Source organism: Peromyscus leucopus, chromosome 3 (genome assembly GCF_004664715.2).
Source record: "Peromyscus leucopus breed LL Stock chromosome 3, UCI_PerLeu_2.1, whole genome shotgun sequence".
In the NCBI taxonomy this organism is placed as follows: Eukaryota; Metazoa; Chordata; class Mammalia; order Rodentia; family Cricetidae; genus Peromyscus; species Peromyscus leucopus.
The window spans coordinates 38,662,860-38,688,876 of record NC_051065.1 but is presented as its reverse complement, the minus strand read 5'-3'; the positions used below and the strand labels follow the sequence as shown (position 1 = coordinate 38,688,876).

The window sequence follows — 26,017 nt, the reverse complement described above, 5'->3', positions numbered from 1 at the left end:
GTTAGTGGAACTTGAAGTGAGAAGCTTTTCTGTGTCCTGCCCTGTCCCACAGTGGGCTTCCAAATAATCACTCAGAGACTTATATTAATTATAAATGCTCAGCTGGTAGCTCAGGCTTATTACTAATCAGCTCTTATACTTAAATTAACCCACAGTTCTTATCTATGTTTAGCCACATAGCTTGGTACCTTTTCTCAGTGTGGCATTTTCATCTTGCTTCCTGTGTGTCTGGCTGGTGACTCCTGACTCTTTCCTTCCTCTTCCCTGCATTCTTAGTTTGGTTGCCCCACCTACACTTCCTGTCTGGCTATAGGCCAATTAACATTTTATTAAACCACTTTGAGTGATAAATCTTTATAATGTACAAGAGCATTATTCCACAGTAGGAACTGTTTGGGAAGGAGTGGGAGTTATGGCCTTGTTGGAGGAGGTGTGCTACTGGAGGAGAGCTTTGAGGTTTTAAAAGCTCAGCCATTTCCAGTTATCTCTCCATCTCTGTCTTAATCTTGCTGATCAGGATGTAAACTCTCAGTTACTGCTCCGATGTCACTCCTGCCTATCTGCTGCCATGCTCTCCATGATGGTCATGGACTCACCCTCTGAACACTGCAAGCCCAATAAACTCTTTCTTCTTTAAGTTGCTTTGGTCATGGTGTTTTGTCATGGCAGTAAGAAAGACAGTGTACTCAGCATCAACTCACTGAAGATGAACATAACCTGGCACAGCAAACATTTGGATTTTTCTCTTTTCTCAAGAAAAGCAAAGCATTAACTAATCTGCTTTTTAATTATGGGCCTTATGATTTTTCCTTTTGCAGTTTTCATGAAGGAAAATTAGCCAAGACAATCGTAATCTAGCCCAACAAACAAACCAACAAACAAACCTTACTTTCTTTAAGAAATGAAGAATCCCTTTCCTCTCTCCCTCCTCTTCCACATGTTTTTTCAAACTCTGGTGATTGGGATAGAATGTTTATAAAACATTCCTTCCTTTTCTGTGTCACTTGACTGTGTACCTGTGTGTCTGCATATATGCATATGTGTGTGGAGGCCGGAGATTGACATTGGATATCTACCTTAGTTTTTATCCTTGAGCCTGCTTTGGTAGGCTGGCTGGCTAGTGAGCTTCAGGAATCCCCCTTTCTCCCATATAGTGCTGGGGTTACAGCTATGCCATGCCCAACTTCCTTGTGGATGGTGGGATCTGAACTCAGATTTCACACTTGTGTAGCAGGTGCTTTACCAATGCAGTTTTCTCCCCAAATCCCTGATTTTTTTCTTTTTTGTTGTTCAGTAGTAGGTTATGTTGTTTGAGTTCCTGAGGAAGCTGCCAAAGAGTAAATCCGTGAAGATAAGCTTACTTTGTAGTGAGAAGAAGCTGAGCATGCAGAATGGTACGCAGATGTGTCAGCTGCTGTTTTGCTGTGATACAGCACCAGGACCAGGCAGCTTACACAAGGACAGGTTTGTTTGGGCCTGTGGTTCCAGAGGTTCCATCATAGTGGAGAAACATGGTCGCAGGCAGGCTTGGCCGCAGGAACACCTGAGAGCTTACATTGTCAACTACAGGCAGGAAGCAGAGAGAGAGAGAACTAGGAATGCCTGGCTTTGAAACTTCAAAGCCCACTTCCAGAGACACACTCCCTTCAGCAAGGCCACATCTCCTAAACCTACCCAAATAGTGCCACCATCTGGGAACCAAGTGTTCAGACACCTGAACCTATGGATGACATTTCATTCAAGCTACCACAACAAAGAAAAGTGTTCAGATCTCAATTCACTATCTTTTGTTTGTTTTGTTTTGTAGACAGGATTTCTCTGTGTGGTCCTGGCTATCCTAGAACTCACTCTGTAGACTATGCTAACCTCAAACCCCCAGATATCTTCCTGCCATTGCCTCTTAAGTGCTAGGATTAAAGGTATGCACCACCCAAAAAGCTTTATTGGCAACACTTTGCATATTAGATGTTAAGAGTCCTGGAGAAGTCCCACAAAAGACCACCATCCACATATAGAATCAGTAAGAGCATTTAGTATTCTGGCATTCTGGGGCTGACCATCTTACACAAAGGCAAAATGTGATGACTCCAGGAGAAGCTCGCAAGCTCCTTTTAAGAGGAGCTAAGAGTTTGTAGGGCAGTTAGGTCATCTTGGATATGATTGGCTTAATCAAGTGGCAATCATATTAGTACATTCTATTGGCTAGGGCTAACTGGGCTGGTTAAGGCTATAGCTTTTCCATTTTTGGGCAGGCCTGGACAAGTCCCAGGCTTTGTTCTTATTTGGTTATTACCTTGAGCTGCTGACTGTGGGGCTGGCTCAGTGGTCCAGGCTTGGTATGTGCTATCTCCCTTGTCCCTGCTGTCAAAGGTGTTGAAGATTGATTGTCCTTTGTTCATGGCTTCCTCAGAAACTGCTTCAAGAGGCAGGAACTAAGGCTTAGTTCTTTTTATTTTATTTTACAATACCATTCAGTTCTACATATCAGACACGGGTTCCCCTATTCTCCCCCCTCCCACACCCTCCCCTTACCCCCAGCCTACCCCCCATTCCCACCTCCTCCAGGGCAAATCCTCCCCCGAGGACTGCAATCAATCTGGTAAACTCAGTCCAGGCCCTTCCTCCCAGACTAAGCCAAGTATCCCTGCATAAGCTCCAGGTTTCAAACAGCCAACTCATGCAATGAGCACAGGACTTGGTCCCACTGCCTAGTTGCCTCCCAAACTGATCAAGCCAATCAACTGTCTCACCTATTCAGAGGCCTGATCTAGCTGGGGACCCCTCAGCCTTTGGTTCATAGTTCATGTGTTTCCATTCGTTTGCCTATTTTTTTTTCAATAATTGAGTAAAACCAAAATTTATTATAAGCCACAGTCGTCCTAGGGACCTCCATGCTATATATATATAGCCTCTATGGTTCTATGGGTTGTGTGTGGTCTGATTGTTCTTTATTTTATATCTAGAATCCACTTATTTTTTTTTTTATTTTTTTTATTTTTTATTTTTTTTTTTTTTCGATAGAATCCACTTATGAGCGAGTACATACCATGACTGTCTTTCTGGGTTTGGGTTACCTCACTCAGGATGATTTTTTCTAGTTCTATCCATTTGCCTGCAAATTTCATGCTTTCATTGTTTTTCTCTGCTGAGTAGTAGTCCATTGTGTATATGTACCACATTTTTTCCATCCATTCTTCCGTTGACGGGCATCTAGGTTGATTCCAGGTTCTGGCTATTACAAATAGTGCTGCTATAAACATAGCTGAGGATGTATCTTTATGGTATGAATCAGCATTCCTTGGGTATATGCCCAAGAGTGGGATGGCTGGGTCTTGAGGTAGTTCGATTCCTAATTTTCTGAGAAACCGCCATACTGATTTCCCAATGGTTGTACAAGTTTACATTCCCACCAACAGTGGAGGAGTGTTCCCTTTGCTCCACATCCTCTCCAACATTGGCTGTCATTGGTGTTTTTGATCATAGCCATTCTGACAGGTGTAAGGTGGTATCTCAGAGTCATTTTGATTTGCATTTCTCTGATGATTAAGGATGTTGAGCATTTCTTTAAATGTCTTTCAGCCATTTGTAGTTCTTGTTTTGTGAATTCTCTGTTTAGCTCTTTAGCCCATTTTTAATTGGACTGTTCAGTATTTTGATATCTAGTTTCTTGAGTTCTTTATATACTGTGGAGATCAATCCTCTGTCAGATGTGGGGTTGGTGAAGATCTTTTCCCAGTCTGTTGGCTGTCTTTTTGTCTTATTGACTGTGTCTTTTGCCCTGCAAAAGCTTCTCAATTTCGAGAGGTCCCATTTATTAATTGTTGTGCTCAGGGTCTGTGCTGAGCATTAGGAAATGGTCTCTGGTGCCAATGCGTTCAAGAGTGCTTCCTACTTTCTTTTCTATTAAGTTTAGTGTAACTGATTTATGTTCAGGTCTTTGATCCACTTGGACTTGAGTTTTGTGCATGGTGACAGATATGGATCTATTTGTAATCTTTTACATATTGACATCCAGTTATGCCAGCACCATTTGTTGAAGATACTTTCTTTTTTCCATTGTATAGTTTTGGCTCCTTTGTCAAAAACCAGGTGTTCATATGTGCATGGATTAATGTCAGGGTCTTCAATTTGATTCCATTGGTACGTATGTCAGTTTTTATACCAGTACCAAGCTGTTTTTATTACTATAGCTTTATAGTAGAGTTTGAGGTCAGGGATGGTGATGCCTCCAGAGGTTGCTTTATCATATAGGATTCTTTTAGCTCTCCTGGGTCTTTTGTTTTTCCATATGAAGTTCAGTATTTTTCTTTCCAAGTCTGTGAAGAATTGTGTTGGTATTTTGATGGGGATTGCATTGAATCTGTAGATTGCTTTTGGTAAGATTGCCATTTTTACTATGTTAATCCTACCTATCCATGGGCATGGTAGAGCCTTCCATTTTCTGATATCTTCTTCAATTTCTTTCTTTAGAGATTTAAAGTTCTTATCAAAAAGGTCCTTCACTTGTTTAGTTAGTGTTATCCCAAGGTATTTTATATTATTTGTGGCTATTGTAAAGGGTGATGTTTCTCTGACTTCTTTCTCAGCCCCTTTATCATTTGTGTATAGGAGGGCTACTGATTTTTTTGAGTTGATCTTGTATCCTGCCACTTTACTGAAGGAGTTTATCAGCTGTAGGAGTTCCCTAGTAGAGTTTTTGGGGTCACTTATGTATACTATCATATCATCTGCAAATAGTGAAAGTTTGACTTCTTCCTTGCCAATTTGTATCCCTTTGATCTCCTTTTGTTGTCTTATTGCTCTAGCTAGAACTTCTAGTACTATATTGAATAAATATGGGGAGAGTGGACAGCCTTGTCTTGTTCCTGAATTTAGTGGTATTGCTTTGAGTTTCTCTCCATTCAATTTGATGTTTGCTGTTGGCTTGCTATAAATTGCTTTTATTATGTTTAGAAATGTTCCTTGTATTCCTGATCTTTCTAAGACCTTTATCATGAAGGGGTGTTGGATTTTGTCAAAGGCTTTTTCAGCATCTAAGGAGATGATCATATGGTTTTTTTTTCTTTCATTTTGTTTATATGGTGTATTACATTGACTGGTTTTCATATGTTGAACCATCCTTGCATCCCTGGGATGAATCCTACTTGGTTGTGATGGATGATTGTTTTGATGTATTCTTGGATTTGGTTTGCCAATATTTTGTTGAGTATTTTTGCATCAATGTTCATGAGGGAGATTGGTCTGTAGTTCTCCTTCTTTGGTGCATCTTTGTGTGGTTTGGGTATCAGGGTAATTGTAGCCTCATAAAAAGTGTTTGGTAGTGTTCCTTCTGTTTCTATTGTGTGGAACACTTTGAAGAGTATTGGTATTAGTTCTTCTTTCAAAGTCTGGTAGAATTCTGCACTGAAACCATCTGGTCCTGGGCTTTTTTTAGTTGGGAGACTTTTGATGACTGTTTCTATTTCTTTAGGGGTTATTGGTCTATTTAAATGGTTTATCTGGTCTTGATTTAATTTTGGTATGTGGTATTTATCCAGAAAATTGTCCATTTCTTCCTGGTTTTCCATTTTTGTGGAGTACAGGTTTTTGAAGTATGATCTGATGATTCTCTGGATTTCCTCGTTGTCTGTTGTTATGTCTCCCTTTTCATTTCTGATTTTGTGAATTTTGGTGCTCTCTCTTTGCCTTGTGGTTAATTTGGCTAGGGGCTTGTTTATCTTGTTGATTTTTTCAAAGAACCAACTCTTTGTTTCATTGATTTTTTGTATTGTTCTCTTGTTTTCTATTTTGTTGATTTCAGACCTCAATTTGATTATTTCCTGGCGTCTATTTCTCCTGGGTGAGTTTGTTTCTTTTCGTTCTAGAGCTTTCAGTTGTGCTGTTAATTCATTGGTATGGGATTGCTCCATCTTCTTCTTTTTTTTTTTTTTTTGGTTTTTTCGAGACAGGTTTCTCTGTGTAGCTTTGCGCTTTCCTGGCTCACTTGGTAGCCAGCTGGCTCGAATACAGAGATCGCTGGCTCTGCTCCGAGTGCTGGATTAAGGCGTGCCCACACGCCCGGCTCGCTCCATCTTCTTTATGTATGCATTTAGAGCTATGCATTTTCCTCTTAGCACTGCTTTCATAGTGTCCCATAAGTTTGGGTATGTTGTACTTTTATTTTCATTGAATTTTAGGAAATCTTTAATTTCTTTATTTCTTCCTTGACCCATTGATGTTTCAGGTGGGCATTATTCAGTTTCCATGAGTTTGTGGGTTTTCTATAATTTTTGTTGTTGTTGAGGTCTAACTTTAAGGCATGGTGGTCTGATAAGATACAGGAGGTTATTCCAGTTTTTTTGTATCTGTTGAGATTTGTTTTGTGTCCAAGCATGTGGTCAATTTTTGAGAAGGTTCCATGGGGTGCTGAGAAGAAGGTATTTTCTTTTGTGTTAGGATGGAATGTTCCATAGATATCTATTAGGTCCATTTGAGTCTTAACATCTGTTAGGTCCTTTATTTCTTTGTTAAGTTTCAGTCTGGTAGATCTGTCTTTTGGTGAGAGTGGTGTGTTAAAATCTCCCACTACTAATGTGTGGGGTTTGATGTGTGTTTTAAACTTTAGTAGTGTTTCTTTTATGAATGTGGGTGCTTTTGTATTTGGAGCATAAATGTTTAGAATCGAGACTTCATCTTGGTGGATTTTTCCCGTGATAAATACGTAATGTCATCCTGATCTCTTTTGATTGATTTTAGTTTGAAGTCTATTTTATTAGATACTAGGATAGCTACACCAGCTTGTTTCTTAGGTCCATTTGCTTGGAAAGCCTTTTCCCAGCCTTTTACTCGGAGGTAGTGTCTGTCTTTGTAGTTAAGGTGTGTTTCTTGTATGCAGCAGATGGATGGGTCCTGTTTTCTTATCCATTCTGTTAGCCTGTGTCTTTTTATAGGTGAGTTGAGACCATTGATATTGATGGATATTAATGACCAGTGATTATTAATTCCTGTTATTTTTTTGTGGTTGTGTTGTGTTGTCTTTCTTTGGTGTATGTTGGTGTGGGATTATCTATTGCTTGATTTTTCATGAATGTGTTTAGCTTCTTTGGGTTGGATTTTCCCTTCTAGTGCTTTCTGTAGGGCTGGGTTTGTGGACAGGTATTGATTAAATCTGGTTTTATCCCGGAATGTTTTGTTTACTCCACCTATGGTGATTGAGAGTTTTGCTGGGTATAATAGTCTGGGTTGGCATCCGTGGTCTCTTAGTGTCTGCATGAGATTTGTCTATGATCTTCTAGCTTTCATAGTCTCTATTGAGTAGTCTGGTGTTATTCTGATGGGTTTGCCTTTATATGTTACTTAGTCTTTTTCCTTTGCGGCTCTTAATACTTTTTCTTTGTTCTGTGTGTTTAGTGTTTTGATTATTATGTGGCGAGGGGACTTTTTTTTTGATCCAGCCTATTCAGTGTTCTGTAAGCTTCTTGTATCTTCATAGGTATTTCTTTCTTTAGGTTAGGAAAGTTTTCTTCTATGATTTTGTTGAATATATTTTCTGTGCCTTTGAGTTGGTATTCTTCTCCTTCTTCTATCCCTATTATTCTTAGGTTTGGTCTTTTCATGGTGTCCCAAATTTCTTGGACATTTTGTGTTACGACTTTTTTGTCTTTAGTGTTTTCTTTGACTGATGAATCTATTTTCTCTATTGTGTCTTCAGTATCAGAGATTCTCTGTTCCATCTCTTGCAATCGGTTGGTTATGCTTTTTTCTGTAGTTCCTGTTTGTTTAGTCAGGATTTCTATTTCCAGCATTCCCTCAGCATGTGTTTTCTTTATTGTCTCAAATTCATTTTTCAGATTTTGGAATGTTTCTTTCATCTGTTTAATTGCTTTTTCTTGGCTTTCTTCCCATTTTTTGTTCGTTTTCTTCTTCCATTTCTTTAAGGGAGTTTTTTATTTCCTCTTTAATGGAGTTTTTCATTTCCTCTTTAAGGGAAGTTTTTATTTCCTCTTTAAGGGAATTTTTTATTTCTTCTTTAAGGGCCTCTATCATCTTCTTAAAGTCATTTTTAGGGTTGATTTCTTCTGTTTCTTCTGTCTTGGCATGTTCAGGTCTTGCAGGTGTAGAATCACTGGGTTCTGATGTTGCCATATAGGTCTTTATGTTGTTGCCTGTAGTTTTGCACTGGTGTCTACTTCTCTCTTCCTCTGCTCGGTGCAGGTGGTGTCTGTGTCTGAGAGTGCCTCTCTTGTTCTAATTTTTAGTCTTGGCTCACTAGGAGTTCTTGGTTAAATTGGTGCTATTGGGCTGTTTCTTCAGGAGCAGCTGATCTCAGTCGGTGAAGTATATACTTATGATTCTGGTGATCTGGTTTTGTGGCTGGGCAGCACCTTCTTCTGTGTTCCCAGGTCACGTTTTGTTCATTCATCAACTCCTTAGCTGATCTTGTTTCTTCAGACTTCAAACTGTAGGGATCTGAATCCTCTCTCGGATAGATTTCAGCTGAGCAGGGTAGTCTTACCAACACCTCCAAGTTGTTGGGTTTTGCAGGATCAGCAGCTGGGCCCTGGGTTGTCCTCAGACGGAGTGTTCAGATTCGTTCTAGTTCCGTCCCACAGAGATAGCTTCTTCCCTGGGTGTTGGGGTTAGAGGCGTTCCTGTTCCAAGCTTTTGATTAAGAGTTTGTTTTCACTAGCTCTTCAGCGGGTAATAGCTCTATTTCTGGTCTTTATTGTGACTGTGTTTTGGCCCGCCGCCTCCTGGCCCTGCCTGCCTCTGCACCAGGCCTGCCTGCCTCTGCCAGGCCAGTCTACCTCTGCCGGCCGCCGCTGCGGGTCTACCTGCCTCTGCTTGTCGCCGCCGTTGGGCCTGTATGTCTCTGCCGGCCCCCGCCGGACCTGTATGTCTCTGTCAGCCACCGCCGCCAGGCCTACTTGTGTTTGTTTGTCGCTGCCGCCAGGCCTGTCTGTCTCTGTGGGCCTCTGTCGGCCTGTATGTCTCTGCCGGCTGCCGCAGGGCCTGTATGTCTCTCGTAACTATAATTCTGGCTTGATAATTGTTTTGTTATCTATAATTTTACTATGTGAAATTTAAAGCCTTCCTTTTTGAAAAAAAAAAGGGGGGAGTGCTGTGCCAGGCAGGAAGTATAGACGGGACTAGCAGAGAGGAGGAGACGCTTCCAGCCGCCACCATGAGTACCAACATGTAAGATATTGATAAGCCACAAGCCATGTGGCAACTTATAGATTAATAGAAATGGGTTAATTTAAGATATAAGAACAGTTAGCAAGAAGCCTGCCATAGCCATACAGTTTGTAAGCAATATAAGTCTCTGTGTGTTTACTTGGTTGGGTCTGAGCGGCTGTGGGACTGGTGGGTAGGAGAGATTTGTCCTGACTGTGGGCCAGGCAGGAAAACTCTAGCTACAAGAGACCAGCTGGCTGACCTGTGTAAAGGTAACTCTATAACTCTCTGCTTTTTCATCTGTAAGATGGAAGGAGTTTTTACCTTTGGTGTTTTGATCTGTGTTAAATCTAAATTTTTTTGTGAATTAGTACAATGTCCAAATGGTAAAAATCTATATAAATGGTAGCTATTGCTAATGCTATTTTATGCTATATTTTAGTAAAGTACTTGATATATGATATTTTGTCATCATTATTATTGTATGACTACTATTATACCTAACACATAATTACATTATGTTAAATTTACATTCATTTCTTTCCTTTCTTAAAAACCTTGTTTATTTTATGTGAATGTTTGTGCCTGAGTATGTGGACCACATGCTTGTAAGTGCCTGAAGAGGCTAGAAGAGGGTATTGGATCTCCTGGAGTTGTGGGTGGTTGTGAGCAGCCTAATGTGGGCACTGGGAATAGAACCCAGGTCCTCTGAAAGTTCAGGAAGTGCCCTTAACTGCTGAGCCATCTCTCAAGCACCCTACTTCTCTTCTTCTTTTGCCTCTATCTTTTTAATTTTCTTCTTAATTCTTGGTAAATTTACAATGTGACTTTTTTTTCTAACCCTAATTGTAAAATTTGAGAATTGATTGAAAAAAAAACTAACATCATTTTTTTTATTAATTTATCCAAAATTTTTTATTGATCATGTTCTCAGTTGCAAGCACTGGGCAAAGCACTTAGAATGATTCCAAGCTGCATAAGACAAGAGATATCGTCTAATTTTAGACCAGAATATCTGTGGGAGCCTTGTGTTCATAGAAGCATACATGTCCAGGAGTTGTAGGGAGGGATTCCATCTGCAGAGACTTGGGGGTGGGGTGGCCCTGGAGGATGCACAATTTAATTATAGTCTCCAAGGTCTGAGAGGGTGAAGGCAATCTGAAAAATGGGTCAGAATCATGCAGAGTTCTGAAACTCGGTCCAGGAATGGGAAGTATTTTCCTGAGTATGTGATAGAGAGTGTGTGTATGGCAGTCAATAGCATGAAGCACAGCTGGAGAGGACTGGGCATCCTTACTTACTGTTGGGCAAGGGACTGAGATGGGGTTTGTCAGGGAGTAGAGAGCAGTGAACACTTTACAGCAGAGAAGGAGTTATATCTTAACCATAGGCACACTGTTTTTGTTGGATTATTTATTTATAGACAGATCTTACTATATAAACCCAGGATAGCCTTGAACTCTTGGTTTTTCTTCCTCTGCTTCCCAAGTGCTACCTACCATGTCTGTGTTGGTATACTGTTGAGGACTGTTATGACTCTTGTATATGGATGGAGTGGGCACGGAGACAGCTGAACAGTCATGAGTACTTTGATGTGTCTAGCTGCTGCTTAGGATCTTAAGTATAGGTTACTGGCTGTGCAGAAATACAAGAAATTGACAATCCTGGTGCATACTTGGTCATCAGGGTTGGGACATGCTGTCTTCATTGGAATACTTACAGAGCATGTATTATGAGCTAGCCATTTCTAATTCAGTTCTCATGGCAATGCAGATTGTTGTACCCATCTTCCAGATGGGAACTTGAGCTTGGAGGGCTTAAGAGCCATCACTGCGATCCTCTGCCTTTCCTCTCCTGGCCAGGCCTTCTCATTCAGACTCTCCGTGACTTCTTAGCTTTCCTTCACCATTGTCTCCTGCCTTTGCCCTATTGTGTCAGCCTGCCTTGTAAAGGTAGGAATGAGGAGAATCATTTATGAATGTGATCCGCCCCCAGGAATCATTATAGTGTTTTGCTTTGAATTTTATGTGCTCAGAAAGTGAGGTATATAAGATCCAAGTGTTAAATGTCAGTTGCTGGCCGCTTACCTTGTGAGTTCCAAGGACTGGCCTGCTTCTGAGGCTGTCTTTAGGCAGCAAATACACCATCAGCTCAGGGAGGGGACAGCAGCAGAGTGACTGTGTGTATGACAGTCTGCTGCTGGCGTTTCTGAAGACAGCCGTTAACATACAAACTGAGCGGGACCGAGGGTTTTCCACTGGGTTTTCCTCCCCTCTTGCATTCAGGACTAAGCAGATTACTAACCTGTGGTGATTAAGTCCCATCCAGAAGGAAGCGAGTGCACCTGTTTCAGGGAAGCGCAGCAGTGGCAGGTGTACTGGATGACTTTAGTTATTCCCAAATAGCTCCTCACTGAAATGCAGGTCACAGTGTTTTCTGTGATGATATAATGCCTTTCCACCTCCTAAATACTGCCTTTTCCCTCTTTATATATACAGGAACTTGACAAAGAACTCCCAGTGCTTAAGCCGTATTTTATCAGTGACCCTGAAGAAGCTGGAGTGCGAGAGGCTGGCTTAAGAGTCACATGGCTGGGACACGCAACGCTGATGGTGGAAATGGATGAGCTCATATTCCTTACAGACCCCATGTTCAGCTCCCGCGCTTCTCCCTCACAGTACATGGGTCCAAAGCGATTTCGCCGTCCCCCGTGTACAATAAGTGAACTTCCCAGAATCGATGCTGTCCTTATTAGTCACAACCACTATGACCACCTGGACTATGGCTCTGTCCTCGCTTTGAATGAGCGATTTGGCAGTGAGTTGAGATGGTTTGTGCCTTTGGGTCTTCTCGACTGGATGCAGAAATGTGGCTGTGAGAACGTGATTGAGCTGGACTGGTGGGAGGAGAATTGCGTCCCTGGCCATGATAAGGTCACTTTTGTCTTCACGCCTTCCCAACACTGGTGTAAAAGGACCCTCATGGATGACAACAAGGTTCTGTGGGGCAGTTGGTCTGTGTTGGGGCCTTGGAATCGATTCTTCTTCACTGGGGATACTGGTTACTGCCCTGCTTTTGAAGAGATAGGAAAGAGGTTTGGTCCCTTTGACCTTGCAGCTATTCCCATTGGAGCTTATGAACCAAGGTTTGTAAATGTGTACTTCACACGTTATGATTCTTGATGCTATATAATTTGTGATTTTAGTGGTGGGCTTGATACACATTGATGGAGGTTGAAGTTAGATTCAAATTTAATTTTATATTAAGGTGTAAAGAATTCAGCTGGGCGGTGGTGGCTCACACCTTTAATCTCTGTGAGTTTGAAACTAACCGGGGGAAAAAAAACAAAACAATTTCTAGATTCTTGCCAGAGCCCACATACCTTCCTGCTTACTAGCCAGTACCTAGAACCAACTTTTATTCTTCCTCTTCACATGGATGATTCTTCTGCAGATGACTGGCTTTGACTCTGTGATTGGGAATTTCCAATCCCTGTCCTGCAGATTTTCTGTTTAGCAGATCGAGAAAGCAAGGAGTTGGCCCATAGTCTGTGTGATGTGGACGAAGAATCTGGTCCTGACATGCTCTCACCACTGTGTGCTCCTCACCTATTTTGAGAGCAGTTAAGGGCCACACTGTCACTGAAGACCCAGAAGAACTCAGTCAAACAGATGTACAAGTGAAGCAAAACTGATTGTAATAAAGTGGTCTAGGAAGTTGGCTTACTGGTAATAAAATGAGTGCTTATGCAAGCATGGAGGTGCAGATTTGGTTCCTCAGAACCCACATTAAAAAACCCTGCTTGACAGCACATTCCTGTAATTCCAGAGCTGGGGAGGCAGATGGGAGGATCCTGGGTGTTCACTGGTCAGACAGTGTAGCCAATCAATGAGGTCCAGGTTCAGTGAGAGAAGCTGTCTTTAAAACAAGGTGGAGGGAGGGCTGGTGAAATGGAGTGGCGGGGCACCTCCTATTCAGGGTAAGCAGACCCAAGTTTGATCCCTAGGACCTGCAAGTTTGAAGCAGAGAATCCACCTACACTCAAGTTCTCTTCACCCACTTGTGTGTGTCACAGGCAAAGAATGAATGTAGTCATTTTTGTTTCTTAAAAAGGTGGAGAGTGATAGGGAGAAACACCTGATGTTGACCTCTGGGCTGCACATGCCCACACACACATGTGCACATACATGAACACATACCAGGTTTTGCTTTACTTTTCACAGCATGCACATACATGTTTGTTATTAGGCAACCCTACAAGCATTGAATCTCAAATACAAGCAGTATATATAATCTCAACAGAGCTTAGACTTACTTACGTAGCTGTTTGTACACATGGTGACAGATTGGGTAAATCCAGTTTTTTGTTTTCACCCTGTATCTATCCATTCATTCATCAGTTTTCCTTCTTTCTTTCTTGTAACTGGGGATTGAATCCAGGGCCTGAGGCATCACAGAGCTATATCCCCATCCCTGTCAAATTCATTTGTTAACCTTTAAGTTCACCAAACCATTTTTCTTATTCTTATTCTTTTATTTATTTATTTAGCTTTACTTATTTCCTTGTTGTGGGTGCGTTTAGATACTTTTACCTGTTTTGGGTTCTTAGTAATTATTGAAACTATCATAACTTGCCAGATGAGGCAGCACATGCCTCTAACCCCAAAACTGAGAAGTTGAGGCAGGAGAATCTGTTCCAAAAAGCCACCACCATTACAGACCACAACAGAAATTATTGTAAGTCAGTATTAGTGTTTAAATTTTACATTTTCCATTCAAATTATTCTAGTTCTCATGAAACTCCTGAAAATATCAATTGACATGGCTTTAAAAAATGGTCACAAATCATTTTCACATGGTGTTGACTTTTACTCCCTACATAAAGAGTATCTCTTTACTGTTATACAAACAAGCCTTCATGGGTGGCATCCCATGTTTAATGTCTGTGTCTGTGGTGACGGCACAAACTGCATGGCCACAGCCTTGCCCCTTCTCTACAGTGCCTTCGTCTGGGGGTGGGGCCATGGCTTGCTTTAAGAGCATTAAATGTAGTTCACATGGACTGTAGAATCTGGTTTTGTTTTGTTGATCCTAGCTGATTTATAAATAAAATAAAACTTAGGAATCCTGTACACATGTAAGCTGATTATAGTGAAAAATGGCTTTCAGTTGTGTGCTGGGAATATTTGATTCCTGCTTCTGGGGTCTCTCATCCCCAGACGTAGCTGGAGTTTAGCATTTACTTTCCACTTACAGTGCTGGGGATTGAGTCCGGAGCCCTGAACCAGCTGGGTCAAGTGGTCTGTCAACCTTAGCACTGACATTTTCATTGTAATGGCTAGAGTAAAAAAAAAAAAGTAAATTTATTTCAGGTAAATAGAAGTTAGAAAAGAAGTAGCATTTGCAAAAGGACTGTTAGACGAGGGGACACACCAAGACTGTTTCCGTTCTGCCTTGGCTCCTGATTGTCAGGACATAGGTAGAACACTGCTGCTGTAGTCTCTTCTGAGCACAGTGGTTTTGTTTTGGGGTTTCCAGAAGACAGTCAAATCACCCTTTTGTTGTTGTAGATGGATGAACTCTAGGTGATGAGTTCCGGAAAGGGCAGAACACCTGGGTACAGCCCATACCCCTTAGTCTTTCTAGTATTGCTAGGTAGTGGCAGACTAAGATGCAAAGAATATGAAGAAATGTTTCTCCTCAGCTAAACCAGTGGCTTGGAAAGTAAAACGTGTGCATCCTTTGCATAAAAAATAATTCATTTTTTTCTGAAGGTCATGTTTTGTTAATAATAATTAACATGTTTTGTTAATAATAATTAACATGTTTTGTTAATAATAATTAATTTGTGTGAGGGGTCTACGAATAGGTGCTGCATTTAATGTTTTCACAAACTGTCTGGATCAAAGTTTATACTTCACAGACATGGAAGTAGAAGCTCAGGGATTTGAGAGTCCTTTCCAAAGGCTTTCCAACCCCTGCACGAGTCAGGACTCAGGCTCTCCTTCTGGAGCCTGGGGGGCTCCAAGGTGTTAGTCAGTCTTCCAGGACTTTGCTATCTGTAGTCACTTGTTCAGTTTTATGGTGTTTTAAATAAAATACCTTGACTGGCAGTGGGACTTTTCCCCCCTTATCTTTAAATACTTTACACTGTATACTATTTATTTTTGAGAAAAAGTCATGATATTGTAGTCTAGCCATGAGTTTAGGATCCTCCTGTGTGGAGTGGAAGGGTTATAGGTGTGTGTGCCATAGCACCTGGCTTTACACTAACTCTTGGCTTGCTTTCCATTTGGTTAGTGCCTGTGGGATATCCTTATGGTGTGTGGTGTGTTCTACTGTAACTGGTGTGTTTTCGTGCCTGTGGGATATCCTGATGGTGTGTTCTACTGTAACTGGTTTGTTTTCCAATTCTTTTTTTTTTTTTTATAGCCCTGGCTGTCCTGGAACTCGTTTGTAGACCATGCTGGTCTTGAACTCACAGCAGTCCTCCTGCCTCTGCCTGCTGAGTGCTGGGATTAAAGGCATGTACCACCACCACCCGACATGGTTTCCAATTCTTTACCCATTATTATATTTCTTTGATTCATCCGTAAAATTGCAGAGTAAAATAATAAGTCATATTTTAAAATACAGCATCAGTAAAAATCAAAATAAATATGAAATAAAGCTTGAACCTCACTTTTTAGCAATTTTTACACATGAGATAAGAGTTTTGCTTTTTTGCCCCCAGAGAAAAGTGGACTAAGGGGAAATGGTTTTACCAACTGTGCATGGATTTTGCTTCTGTTTAGAATCTTGTTTATTTGTTTACATATATATTTTGAGATTTTATTTATTATTTATTTGTTTATGATTTTTTTTGAGGTAGCATTTCTCTGTGTATCTCTGGGTATCCTGGTAGACCAGGCTGGCCTCCAACTCAGAGATCTGCCTGCCTCTCCCTCCTAAGTGCTGGGATTAAAGGCATGCGCTATCATGCCTGGCATAAGATTTCACTTTTAATATTATGGGTATTTGTGTGTCTGTGTGAGTGAATGCCATGTGTTTGGGTGCCCATAATAGAAGAGGGTGTTAGCTCCCTTAGAGCTGGAGTTATAAGCCATTTTGAGCCACTCCATGAGGGTACTGGGAACTGATCTCAGATCTTCAGGAAGGGCAGCAGAGCCGTCTCTCCATATTGCTTGTTTTCTTACAGTCTTGGCCTGCCTCCAGACTTAGTGCCTGGCTCATTCATCGCTGCTTGTGTCTCTTCCCTGAGAGTCTCACTTCTGGCTGCACAAATCTAATGCTGGTGTCCCAACATCAAAATCATGGAGTAACTTTTTATTATAAATTTTCTGGATGAGTTCCGTGTGAATTTGATGGCTGAAAAGTGGTTGGAAACAACACTATTGCTTGTTGCTGCATCTACTGCTGATTTGGTGAAATTCCTAGGTATACTGACATAAAGTCAAATGAAGGTTTAGGGAGAGGCCATAAGAATAGCCACAGTGAGTTTTCAAACATTCATAGTCCTGTGAAGAATCCTTTTGTTTTAAATTTTATTTTTAACTGTGTGTGTGTGTGTGTGTGTGTGTGTGTGTTTGTGTGTGTGAGTGTAAATGTCCAAGGAGGCCAGACAAGGACATTGGATCTCCTGGAGCTGGGGTTACAGGCAATTGTGAACTGCCTGATGTGGGAACCGGGAACTGAATTCAGGTCTGCAAAGGTAGTACATGCTTTTAACTGCACATCTGTCTTTCCAGATATGCAGACTATTAAATATTGATTAGATTAAATAGCCATTTGAATTTAAGCTATTTGCAAAGAGTAAATTAATCAATAGCTGTGTCTCATCAGGTGGTTTATGAAATACCAGCATGTTGACCCAGAAGATGCTGTAAGAATTCACATTGATGTTCAAACGAAGAGATCTGTGGCAATTCACTGGGGAACTTTTGCCTTAACTAATGAGGTAAGTTTTACTTAAACAAACAAACAAACAAACAAACACAAACCTCAGCTTTGATTGTGTGTTGACTGTTGGTGGGATTTAGTATCTCTGTGACCTGGCTTTCAGAGACCACACTGTGGAATCAAACTCTACATATCATAACCACCACATAAATTGGAGGGGCAAAGCATACTTTCTAGTAAAATACTTGAAAAGGAATAAAACCCCCACGGTGTGCTGTTTTTTTTTTTTAGGCTGATTTCATAGTTAATGAAGCATCTGCTTATCCAAAATCTGTGTGTGGTGTAGAAAATGAACCATCGTGCCTCCATACTCCAGATGGCTTATGTTCTAGTAGAAGCTAGAACGTACATTGTGTACTGGAAGGTGGAGGTACTAAAATATGGGACAGAAAAATTGGTCTCAAAGACAGGGAGGGATCAGGAATCACCTCATGGAAGAAAGAGATTTTTAACTTGGCCACAGGCATGAAGGATGGTACTTATTTCCAGAGGAGGAAAGGGAAGAGCATCGTCTGGGGGCAGCAGACATGGGGGAAGGGAGGAGTCTGTTCAGCAGGGAGTGGGTGATTTGGAGGGCAGTGGGGGAAGAGAGCTCTTCCATTCAGTGGTTGCTGTCTCCAGATACTGGCATAAATATGGTATATTTAGACTAGATCAGAAGAGCTGATTCTTCCTTGGGAACTGATCCCCAAACTCTGCTGGCATGGGTTCTGGAATCAGGAAGTCTAATGAAATCTTCTCTTCATTCCTGGATCTAAGCCCAAGCAACGTTGAGAAGGGTTAGAAGTTAACTTCCCTTGCTTGGCTCTGGGTGACCCTTCGGTCTCCCGGGGCCTCTTGTGTTTTTAGCCCTCTTACTCTGCTTTGTTTCTAGTGTGACCTCTTCCTAAGATAGAGCTTGTTCCACAGTTACCTAATACATGCAGTGCTCATTTCCCTATCTCCTAATTAAAATGTCTGTCTTATTTTGAAATAACCGTGAGTAATGCAGCAGATCGGTAACCATGCTGCTAGAAGTGGGATGGAGTAATGAATGAAAATCTACAGAGCTGGGAGGAAGGCGTGCTCATCTGAAGTACATGTGTGGACTTGGGAAAGGGCACACTGTCATATTTGCATATGCTGTTTGATGGATGTTTCTTATAATGTTTCTACCTGTTTGTATGTATGAATGTTCCATACATATTTTCTGTAGTGCCATAGATGGAATATAGTGTGTTATTAAACCTTTGTAAAAGAAGGCATGAAGACTCAGCTTGAGTGAGTGGGCAGACAGTAGTGTGCTGTGGGATGTTCTATATGTCAAATGTGTTGCTCAGATTGGTTGATGAATGGAACACTGATTGGCCAGTAGCCAGGCAAGAGGAAGTATAGGTGGGACAAGGGAGGAAAGGAATTCTGGGAAGTGGAAGGCTAAGTGAGAGAAATGCTGCCAGCCACTGCCATGAAAAGATGTAAGGTACCGGTAAGCCACGAGCCACGTGACACCTTATAGATTAATAAAAATGGGTTAATTTAAGAAATAAAAACAGTTAACAAGAAGCCTACCATGGCTATATAGTTTATAAACAATATAAGTCTCTGTGTTTACTTGGTTGGGTCTAAGTGACTACAGGACTGACAGGTAAGAGAGAGTTGTCCTAACTTTGGGCCAGACAAAAAAAACTCTTAACTACAGTAGTGCTCTTTCCTTAGACAGGGAGATTAGGAGAGGACCAAAACCTCAGACTTCAAGAATCATTTCACATCCAGGCAGTGGTGGCACACACCTTTAATCCCAGCACTTGGAAAAGAGAGGCAGATGGATCTCTGTGAGTTTGAGGCCAGCTTGCTCTACAGAGCGATTTTTAGGACAGCCATAGCTAAATAGAGAAACTCTGTCTCAAAAAACAAACAAACAAAAAGAATCATTTCAGTTGTTTTAGTTAGGTTTTCTATTGCTGTGAACTGATACCATGGTCATGCAAGTGTCTGTAAAAGGAAGCATTAATTGGGGCTGGCTTACAGTTTTACAGGTTTAGTCCATTATTGTCGTGGTGGGAAACATGGTGGTGTGCAGGCAGACATGGTGCTGGAGAAGGTTTAACTGAGAATTCTACAGCAGATCTGCAGGCAGCAGAAAGAGACTATGTGCCACACTGGGTGTAGCTTGAGCATATGAGACCTCAAAGCCCACCCCATAGTGACATACTTCCTCCAACAAGACCATACCTACTCCAGCAGGCCACCCTCCTAATGGGTCAAGCATTCAAACACATTAGTCTCTGGGGGCCAGTTCTATTCAAACCACTGCATCACTGTTTAGTCTTCAAGAATTATGCCCAGTTGGTCTCAGGAGGTGGCAGCAGGAGGACCGCAAGTAGTGGCAAGCCATCCTGGGCTACTTGAATACAGCAGATATGTCAGTACCAAAAATCTCAAAATAAAACAAAACACCAAAGGGAGATTTGTTCTTGCTGTACCTCCATCTTTCTTTCTGAGACTCTTAATAAAGATGCATTTTTCCTTTGACTGTTTTGTAGTTACCAGTTTACTCAACTAACACAAAGGTGTAAAAGTCTATGGGATTTTCAGACGTGTTTAGCCTGAAGTTTCTAAATATTTGGTGCTTTGTATAAGCACTTGAAGTAGTTGCTCATTATGATATAAGCAGGATACAGGTGTCTGTACCTCGACTGCACCCTACAGTTCTGTATGTGCATGGTATGTGTCTATTAATAGCTAATTTTCTAAAATAAACCCCTATTTTTGATGTAGCATTCTGTAATCACACAAGCTAGCATGTTAGCTGACCGGGTTGTATCATTACTAGATTCTGTTGAAAGTGGATTGTTAATCAGTTGACCCTTTAGGAATGCAGTTGTCCAGGGCTGGCTGCCTGGCATTTGATGGACCTCGAATTCAGGGGCTCTTCTCTCGTTCCTTACTTGTATTTTCTGACTTACTGACTTGATATTCCATAGGTGTTTGCTTCCGTGACTGTGAGCATTTTTTTTTTCTCCTTTGTGCTTGGATTCTGAGATACTAAATCTAAGTCACCCAGAAGCTTTTCTTACATAATTCAAAGGCTATATGGTTAGAATAGCCAAGAATTAACCGATGGAAAAAACTCGGATGTTGCAAAATGTAGATAGATTAAAGAAAGAAGGTCTCCTACCACCTACAACATTATAAAAACTATACTAAGTCCTTAATGGCATCATGCCTGACACTATAAAGTTAGAGCTAGCAAAGAAGTTATTGGTGTAGATTGATTGTGTATCTACTTTGTTGACCAAAACCTTGGAAAACATGGGTGATAAGAACTTAGCAAAAGGATCTATTTTTTTTTTTTTTTTTTTTTTTTTTTTTTTGGTTTTTCGAGACAGGGTTTCTCTGTGTAGCTTTGCGCCTTTCCTGGGACTCACTTGGTAGCCCGGCTGGCCTCGAACTCAGAGATCCACCTGGCTCTGCCTCCTGAGTGCTGGGATTAAAGGCGTGTGCCGCCGCCGCCGCCGCCGCCGCCGCCACCACCACCTGGCTTGAAATATTTTAAAAATTAATTACATTTATTTTTGTGCTATATGTGTTATGGTATATAACATAATATATATGTAATAATATATATATATATATTAGACAAGCAATAGATTCCTGCTGTTTGCCATCCATTAATAAATGGCTCTCTCTAAGAATACAGTATAAATAAGGCTTAGTTAAAACCTGAGTTATTTAGCAGTTAGTTGAATGTTGTTAGTGATCCTTTAAATGTAACCAAAACTGTGGTAGTAAGCAAGGAGGACAAAACCCACATGTACATTTAAACCCCAGGAGATGCGTCCTGGCTTTGAGATCCCGTTGGTTATCTGTCCTCACTACGCTAACTCTGTCTCTCCTCTAAGCACTGAGTGCTGCAGGCAGCAGCAGCCCTGCCTGTCTCACAGGCCTGCGATAAGGAGATGCTGCCTAGCGCTGACCAGGCAACCCGTGTTTCTCCTAGAGACCTCCACTTATGTGTAACTGGGTTCTTACGCCACAGAAAAGAATTTAAGGTTAAGTGAGAATTTAGACAACTCAGTATTAAGAAGCAAACAGTAAACACAAAGGGCAGATTTTGAGGGCAGTTAAGAAAGAGATGTGCCTGGGGCTGTACAGATGGCTCAGCGGTATTAGAACATGCTTTTGGCTTTATCCTTGGTTCATTAGCTGTTTTACTCAGTCTGGGATGTTGCTGAGGAAGGAGGGTGTCATTGCTGTGCAAGCAGCCTTTTCTGTGGATTCATTAGTTGTGTCTAGAGTTTTAACTCAGTCACTGGGAAAATAAAGTGGGTATTAGTGAAAGAACTCTTTCCCTTTCTCACGTCCCCTTAGCATTCCTACTTTGTGTTCTCCTTCCACCTTTCCAGCCCAGGTCCTCTTCTCCAGTCACATTTCCATGGGAGCTGTCTCCCCCTCCCTCCCGCCTTCCCAGACGGCTCAGCCTTCACTGCCACACACTGTCCCTACAGTCCTCAGCACTATAGAAAACCTTCTCCGTTGGAATCAAATCGCCACATCTTTAAAGTAGCTTGGGAGCATCATGTCTGGGGTGAAAACCTCAGCTCTGATGAGCCCCTGTATCACTTGAGTAACCCAGCCCTTCGAGGGTGTGTTTAGAGGGTATTTTCGTGGAAGGGCCTCCAAGATGATTATACTTAAAATAAACCTTATTCCCAGCACTTTCTTCTTCCCAGAACATATTGACTCCTCGGATATCTTATTTCCTTTTCTGTCTCTGCATTACAAGGATAAAGACTTTTGTTTGTTCACTAGCCTGACATACTCTGTAGATGCATAGGAGATGGGTGTCATCGAAGGGGAGACAGACTCCCCACTGACATTAGTTCATAATTTACTTTTGTTTTTTTTTTTTAATTTCCAAATGTTACAGCCTTTCTAATTAGGTTACAACAACAAAAAACAAAACAAAAACCTTTGAATGAATTTTTTAAAAAAGCTATTATACAGCATAGAGATTTAGGTCAAAGGGAAATAAAAAAAAAAAGATGAAGTTGGAATGGGGCCTGGAGAGGGGATGCACCTGGGAGGAGTTGGGGGAGGGAATAGGAAGTGAGTATGATTAAATAGATTGTATGAAATTCTCCAATAAATAACACAAATATTATTTATTTATTAAAGTTAATTAAAATTAATTAAAAATATTAATTTAATTAAATATTAATTAGTACCTCTGGAGCTGTACCTATACATTTATTAATTTGTTCTTTTTACCACATCACAATGACTCTCTAGTTTTCTGTTTGGTTTTTTAAATTTGTTTTTATGTGCTTGAGTGTTTTTCCTGCATGTGTGTCTGTGTACTACCACATGTGTGCCTGGTGCCCAAGGAATCCAGAAGAGGGCACCTGATTCATTGGGATTGGAGTTACAAACAGTTGTGAACAGCCATGGGGTGCTAAGAATTGAACTGGGTCCTCTAGAAGAGCAGCCATGCTCTTAACCTATGAGCTATCTCTCACAGCCCCTTTAAATATTTAAAAAGGTAAATAACTAATGAAATTGTTTACTTTCATACTTTAAATTTCTTTATAAATAATTTTATTCTACATTCAAGTGATCTGCACTTTTATAATTTACATTGTGTATGTGTATGGAGCATGTGCACCATAGCAGGAATGTAGAAGTCAGTTTTATCCTTTTGTTTTGTTTTGTTTTATTTTGTTTTTTTGAGACAGGGTTTCTCTGTGTTGCCCTGGCTATCCTGGAACTCACTCTGTAGACCAGGCTGGACTCAAACTCCTGAGATCCGCCTGCCTCTGTCTCCTCAGTGCTGGGATTAAAGGCGTGCGCCAGCAGCACCACCACTTTTATACCAGTGGGTCTAGGGATCTAACTCAGGGCCTCAGGTTTAGCATCAAGTATCTTCGTCCACTAAGCCATCTTGCTAATCCAGTTAGAACTTTTTAAGAAAATATTCAAGTGTGCAGAAACATTCTGGAGCATGCTGTGTGTTGTTTTATTACAGAGCACTAAGGCAATAAAGGGAGTTGGGATTGCATTGCATTGTCTGTTCTTGGGCCCCCCTTCATCTTCTGACATGGTTTGTTCATGGGGGGCTTTGTGGGTAACAGCTTTCTTCAGCCAAAAACATTTGCTTGTCCACACAAACACAGATGCAGAGTCCCACATGCTTAAATGCATTATCATCCAATCTTCTATTATCATTTCTTAGTATTGATTCCAGCTACACTGAAATTGTATCGTGTGAGATCAGGATCCAGTTTTGTGTGATGTAAGGAGGCACCACAGTGTACATACAGACATTTGGATGGACTTACATCTTTCTTGTAGTAGACAAGTTTAATGACTTTATAATTAGTGACTTAAATTGTGTAAGAAGACAAACTTGATAATGGTTCATTTAATAGAATGTATGTAGGCAACTTTTGGTGTTTTAAATTTATTTTTAGTTTGAGTGCTTATTTGAAATAGCCCTCAAGTATTTGTACTGTATATTTTCATTTTTTTCCTGTTACTTGCCAGCATTACTTAGAGCCTCCAGTGAAACTGAATGAAGCTCTAGAGAGATACGGACTTAAAAGTGAAGATTTCTTTGTCCTAAAGCATGGAGAATCAAGATACTTGAATACTGATGATAAAGCTTTTGAAGAAACATGAAAATGGAAATTTTCAGTGAAAACAAAAGAGAAGATTAAGAAATTCACAAATATTGACATTTTTCTCGCGGAAACAACTTCTGCAAGTGTGTGTTTTGTTTTGCATTGTAACTTGCCAATCGATAAGCCTCATTTACATAAACTGAGAGTCCAGGGAGGGTTAAGGAACTGTCAATGTAGACTTAAAAAAATACCAATGACACAAACATTATATATATATGTTATATATATAATGAAAACACTACATTTTAGTGGTGGTAGAATTTTTGAGGTTGTAAAAAGCTGACATAAAAGTTTCATTTCTTTTTCTGTTATTCAGGGCTTTCTACAAAGCCCTACTTAGTTTTCAGACACACACACCTTTCTTATATTCATATTATAATGATGAACATGATTTCCACATGCTGAGTAAACGCTTCAGGTTTTACTGTCAGGATGAGCTGCTGGTCATGGTGATGCATATCTTCAATCCCAGCACTCCAGAGGATGAGGCAGATAGATTACAAGTTCATGGTCAACCAGAGCTAAGACCCTGTCTCAGGAGGAAACATTAACTTACATGCCAAATGTTAAGTGATTTATTTTGTTAAGCATAAGAATGTAGGTGTTTGGGCTAAATTATCATTTAAATTTTTTTTATTGTGGCTAAATATACATTGTATAAAACTATAATTTCAACTATAGTGAAAAGCTCCTTGGCATTAACAATTCACATTCTTCTGCATCCATGCACATCTTAAGTTTCTAAGAGGGCAATATCTACAGAGCTGCACCCCAAGTTTAAAGCTGATGGTCAGAGAAGAGAACAGTGTGGGGTTGAGACATAGGGGAAGTTTAAATTTCAAAGTCAGACATTCTGCTAAGCACAACTGTAATTACAGTGAAGTATCTCACACACCAAAATGTGAATACATCATGCACTTAGAATTTTTATTTTTTTTACTTTCCATTTTCTGTACACACACACACACACACACACATACACACACACACACACACACACACACACACACACACACACACACACACACTTTTTCCTGTTCTCTAAGCTCTAACCCCAAATATAACAATAAGTATGTTTTACATGGCTTGGACGTGTTATATATTTTTATATTAAATGACCTATAAGCACAATTGTACTTTTTAGTAAACCATTGTGAAATTACAGTAGTTTTTAAAGCTTCTGAGTGTCTGCTGACCAGAGTCTTTGGCCAGTATGCCTCTGCATCCGCAGGTTTGTTGTGAACCTTCAGGAAGTGAGCTGCCCAGGTGTTAGTGAGGGTGCTTCTGACTCAGACCAATGAAATCAACTTCCTTGGCACAAAATACAGTAGACTTTCTCTAGATATCAAATATGCAGGGAGTACTCAATACTCTGATGTATTTGCATGGGCATTTGCATGCCACACCTTGGCCTCTCATCAGAATTTCACCCTTCTGTCATTACCCCAAAACAAATGACTTGTGTTCAGCCCCGATCTCATTATGTACAACAAGAGGACAATGTCAACCTACCTCGAGGGGAAAGTGATATATATTTTTTTTAAACAGCACTTTAGAAATCTAAGGGAGAAAACATTTTAAGATATGACTGTCTGAAACTGACAGGTACATGGAAAGCAAGCAATGCTTTTGATAATACATTGTTTTTGTTGCAAACACCAAACTGGAGACTGACTTTAGAGGGAAGTAGCCAATATAAACGATCATCAGAATTTAATATTTTTATATAAAATATTCATATCAGTCAAGGGGAAATGTGTATTGTAATATTGTGTGTACAGTGACAGTGACTTGGAGTCCAAAGCCCAAGATACCATTAGAATCAGCTTCAGTAATCTCCCGCTGCAAATGGCTATGTATCCAGACAGTAGGGCTCTGGATGCAGCCTGGGGGACAGTGCTCCACGTGGCACCCTTGCAGCCATCTTGTCATACTCAAACTTCTCTTACTTCAGCCATTGATAAACTTGCTCAAGTACTTCTCCATGAATGGCCTTAACATTGCTTTTGTCTCCACAGGCACTGTTTGAGGCTCTCCAGGTGCTTTGCTTTCTAGTCACTTGAACTGGGCCCACCTCCTTGTTCTAGGCTTCCTCATGATTTGTTTCTTTCTCTGTATAAGCCCATTCATTATGAAGTACATCACATATCTCTTTAACACAAGCACCCTATTTTCACTTTATTTTTCTAATCTACATTTCAAAGGATGTATGTGTAAAGTGAAAATAAATTTTGAAAAATGTA

At 40.6% G+C, this 26,017-nt stretch overlaps 1 protein-coding gene across 3 annotated transcripts in view; it reads left to right on the top strand.

Moving 5' to 3' along the window:
- Napepld (N-acyl phosphatidylethanolamine phospholipase D) overlaps window positions 1-26,017 on the top strand; it is a 50,784-nt gene extending 24,767 nt beyond the window's left edge. For 2 of the 3 annotated variants that reach the window (XM_028890925.2, XM_037203568.1), the window contains 3 exons: window positions 11,655-12,301; window positions 16,999-17,113; window positions 23,638-26,017. In XM_028890925.2, coding sequence (XP_028746758.1) covers window positions 11,655-12,301; window positions 16,999-17,113; window positions 23,638-23,772 — 897 coding nt within the window. In that variant the 3' untranslated portion in view covers window positions 23,773-26,017. Of the gene's footprint in view, window positions 1-11,654; window positions 12,302-16,998; window positions 17,114-17,346; window positions 17,681-23,637 lie in introns of those variants that run through there. The other variant, XM_037203569.1, reaches the window with a different exon arrangement.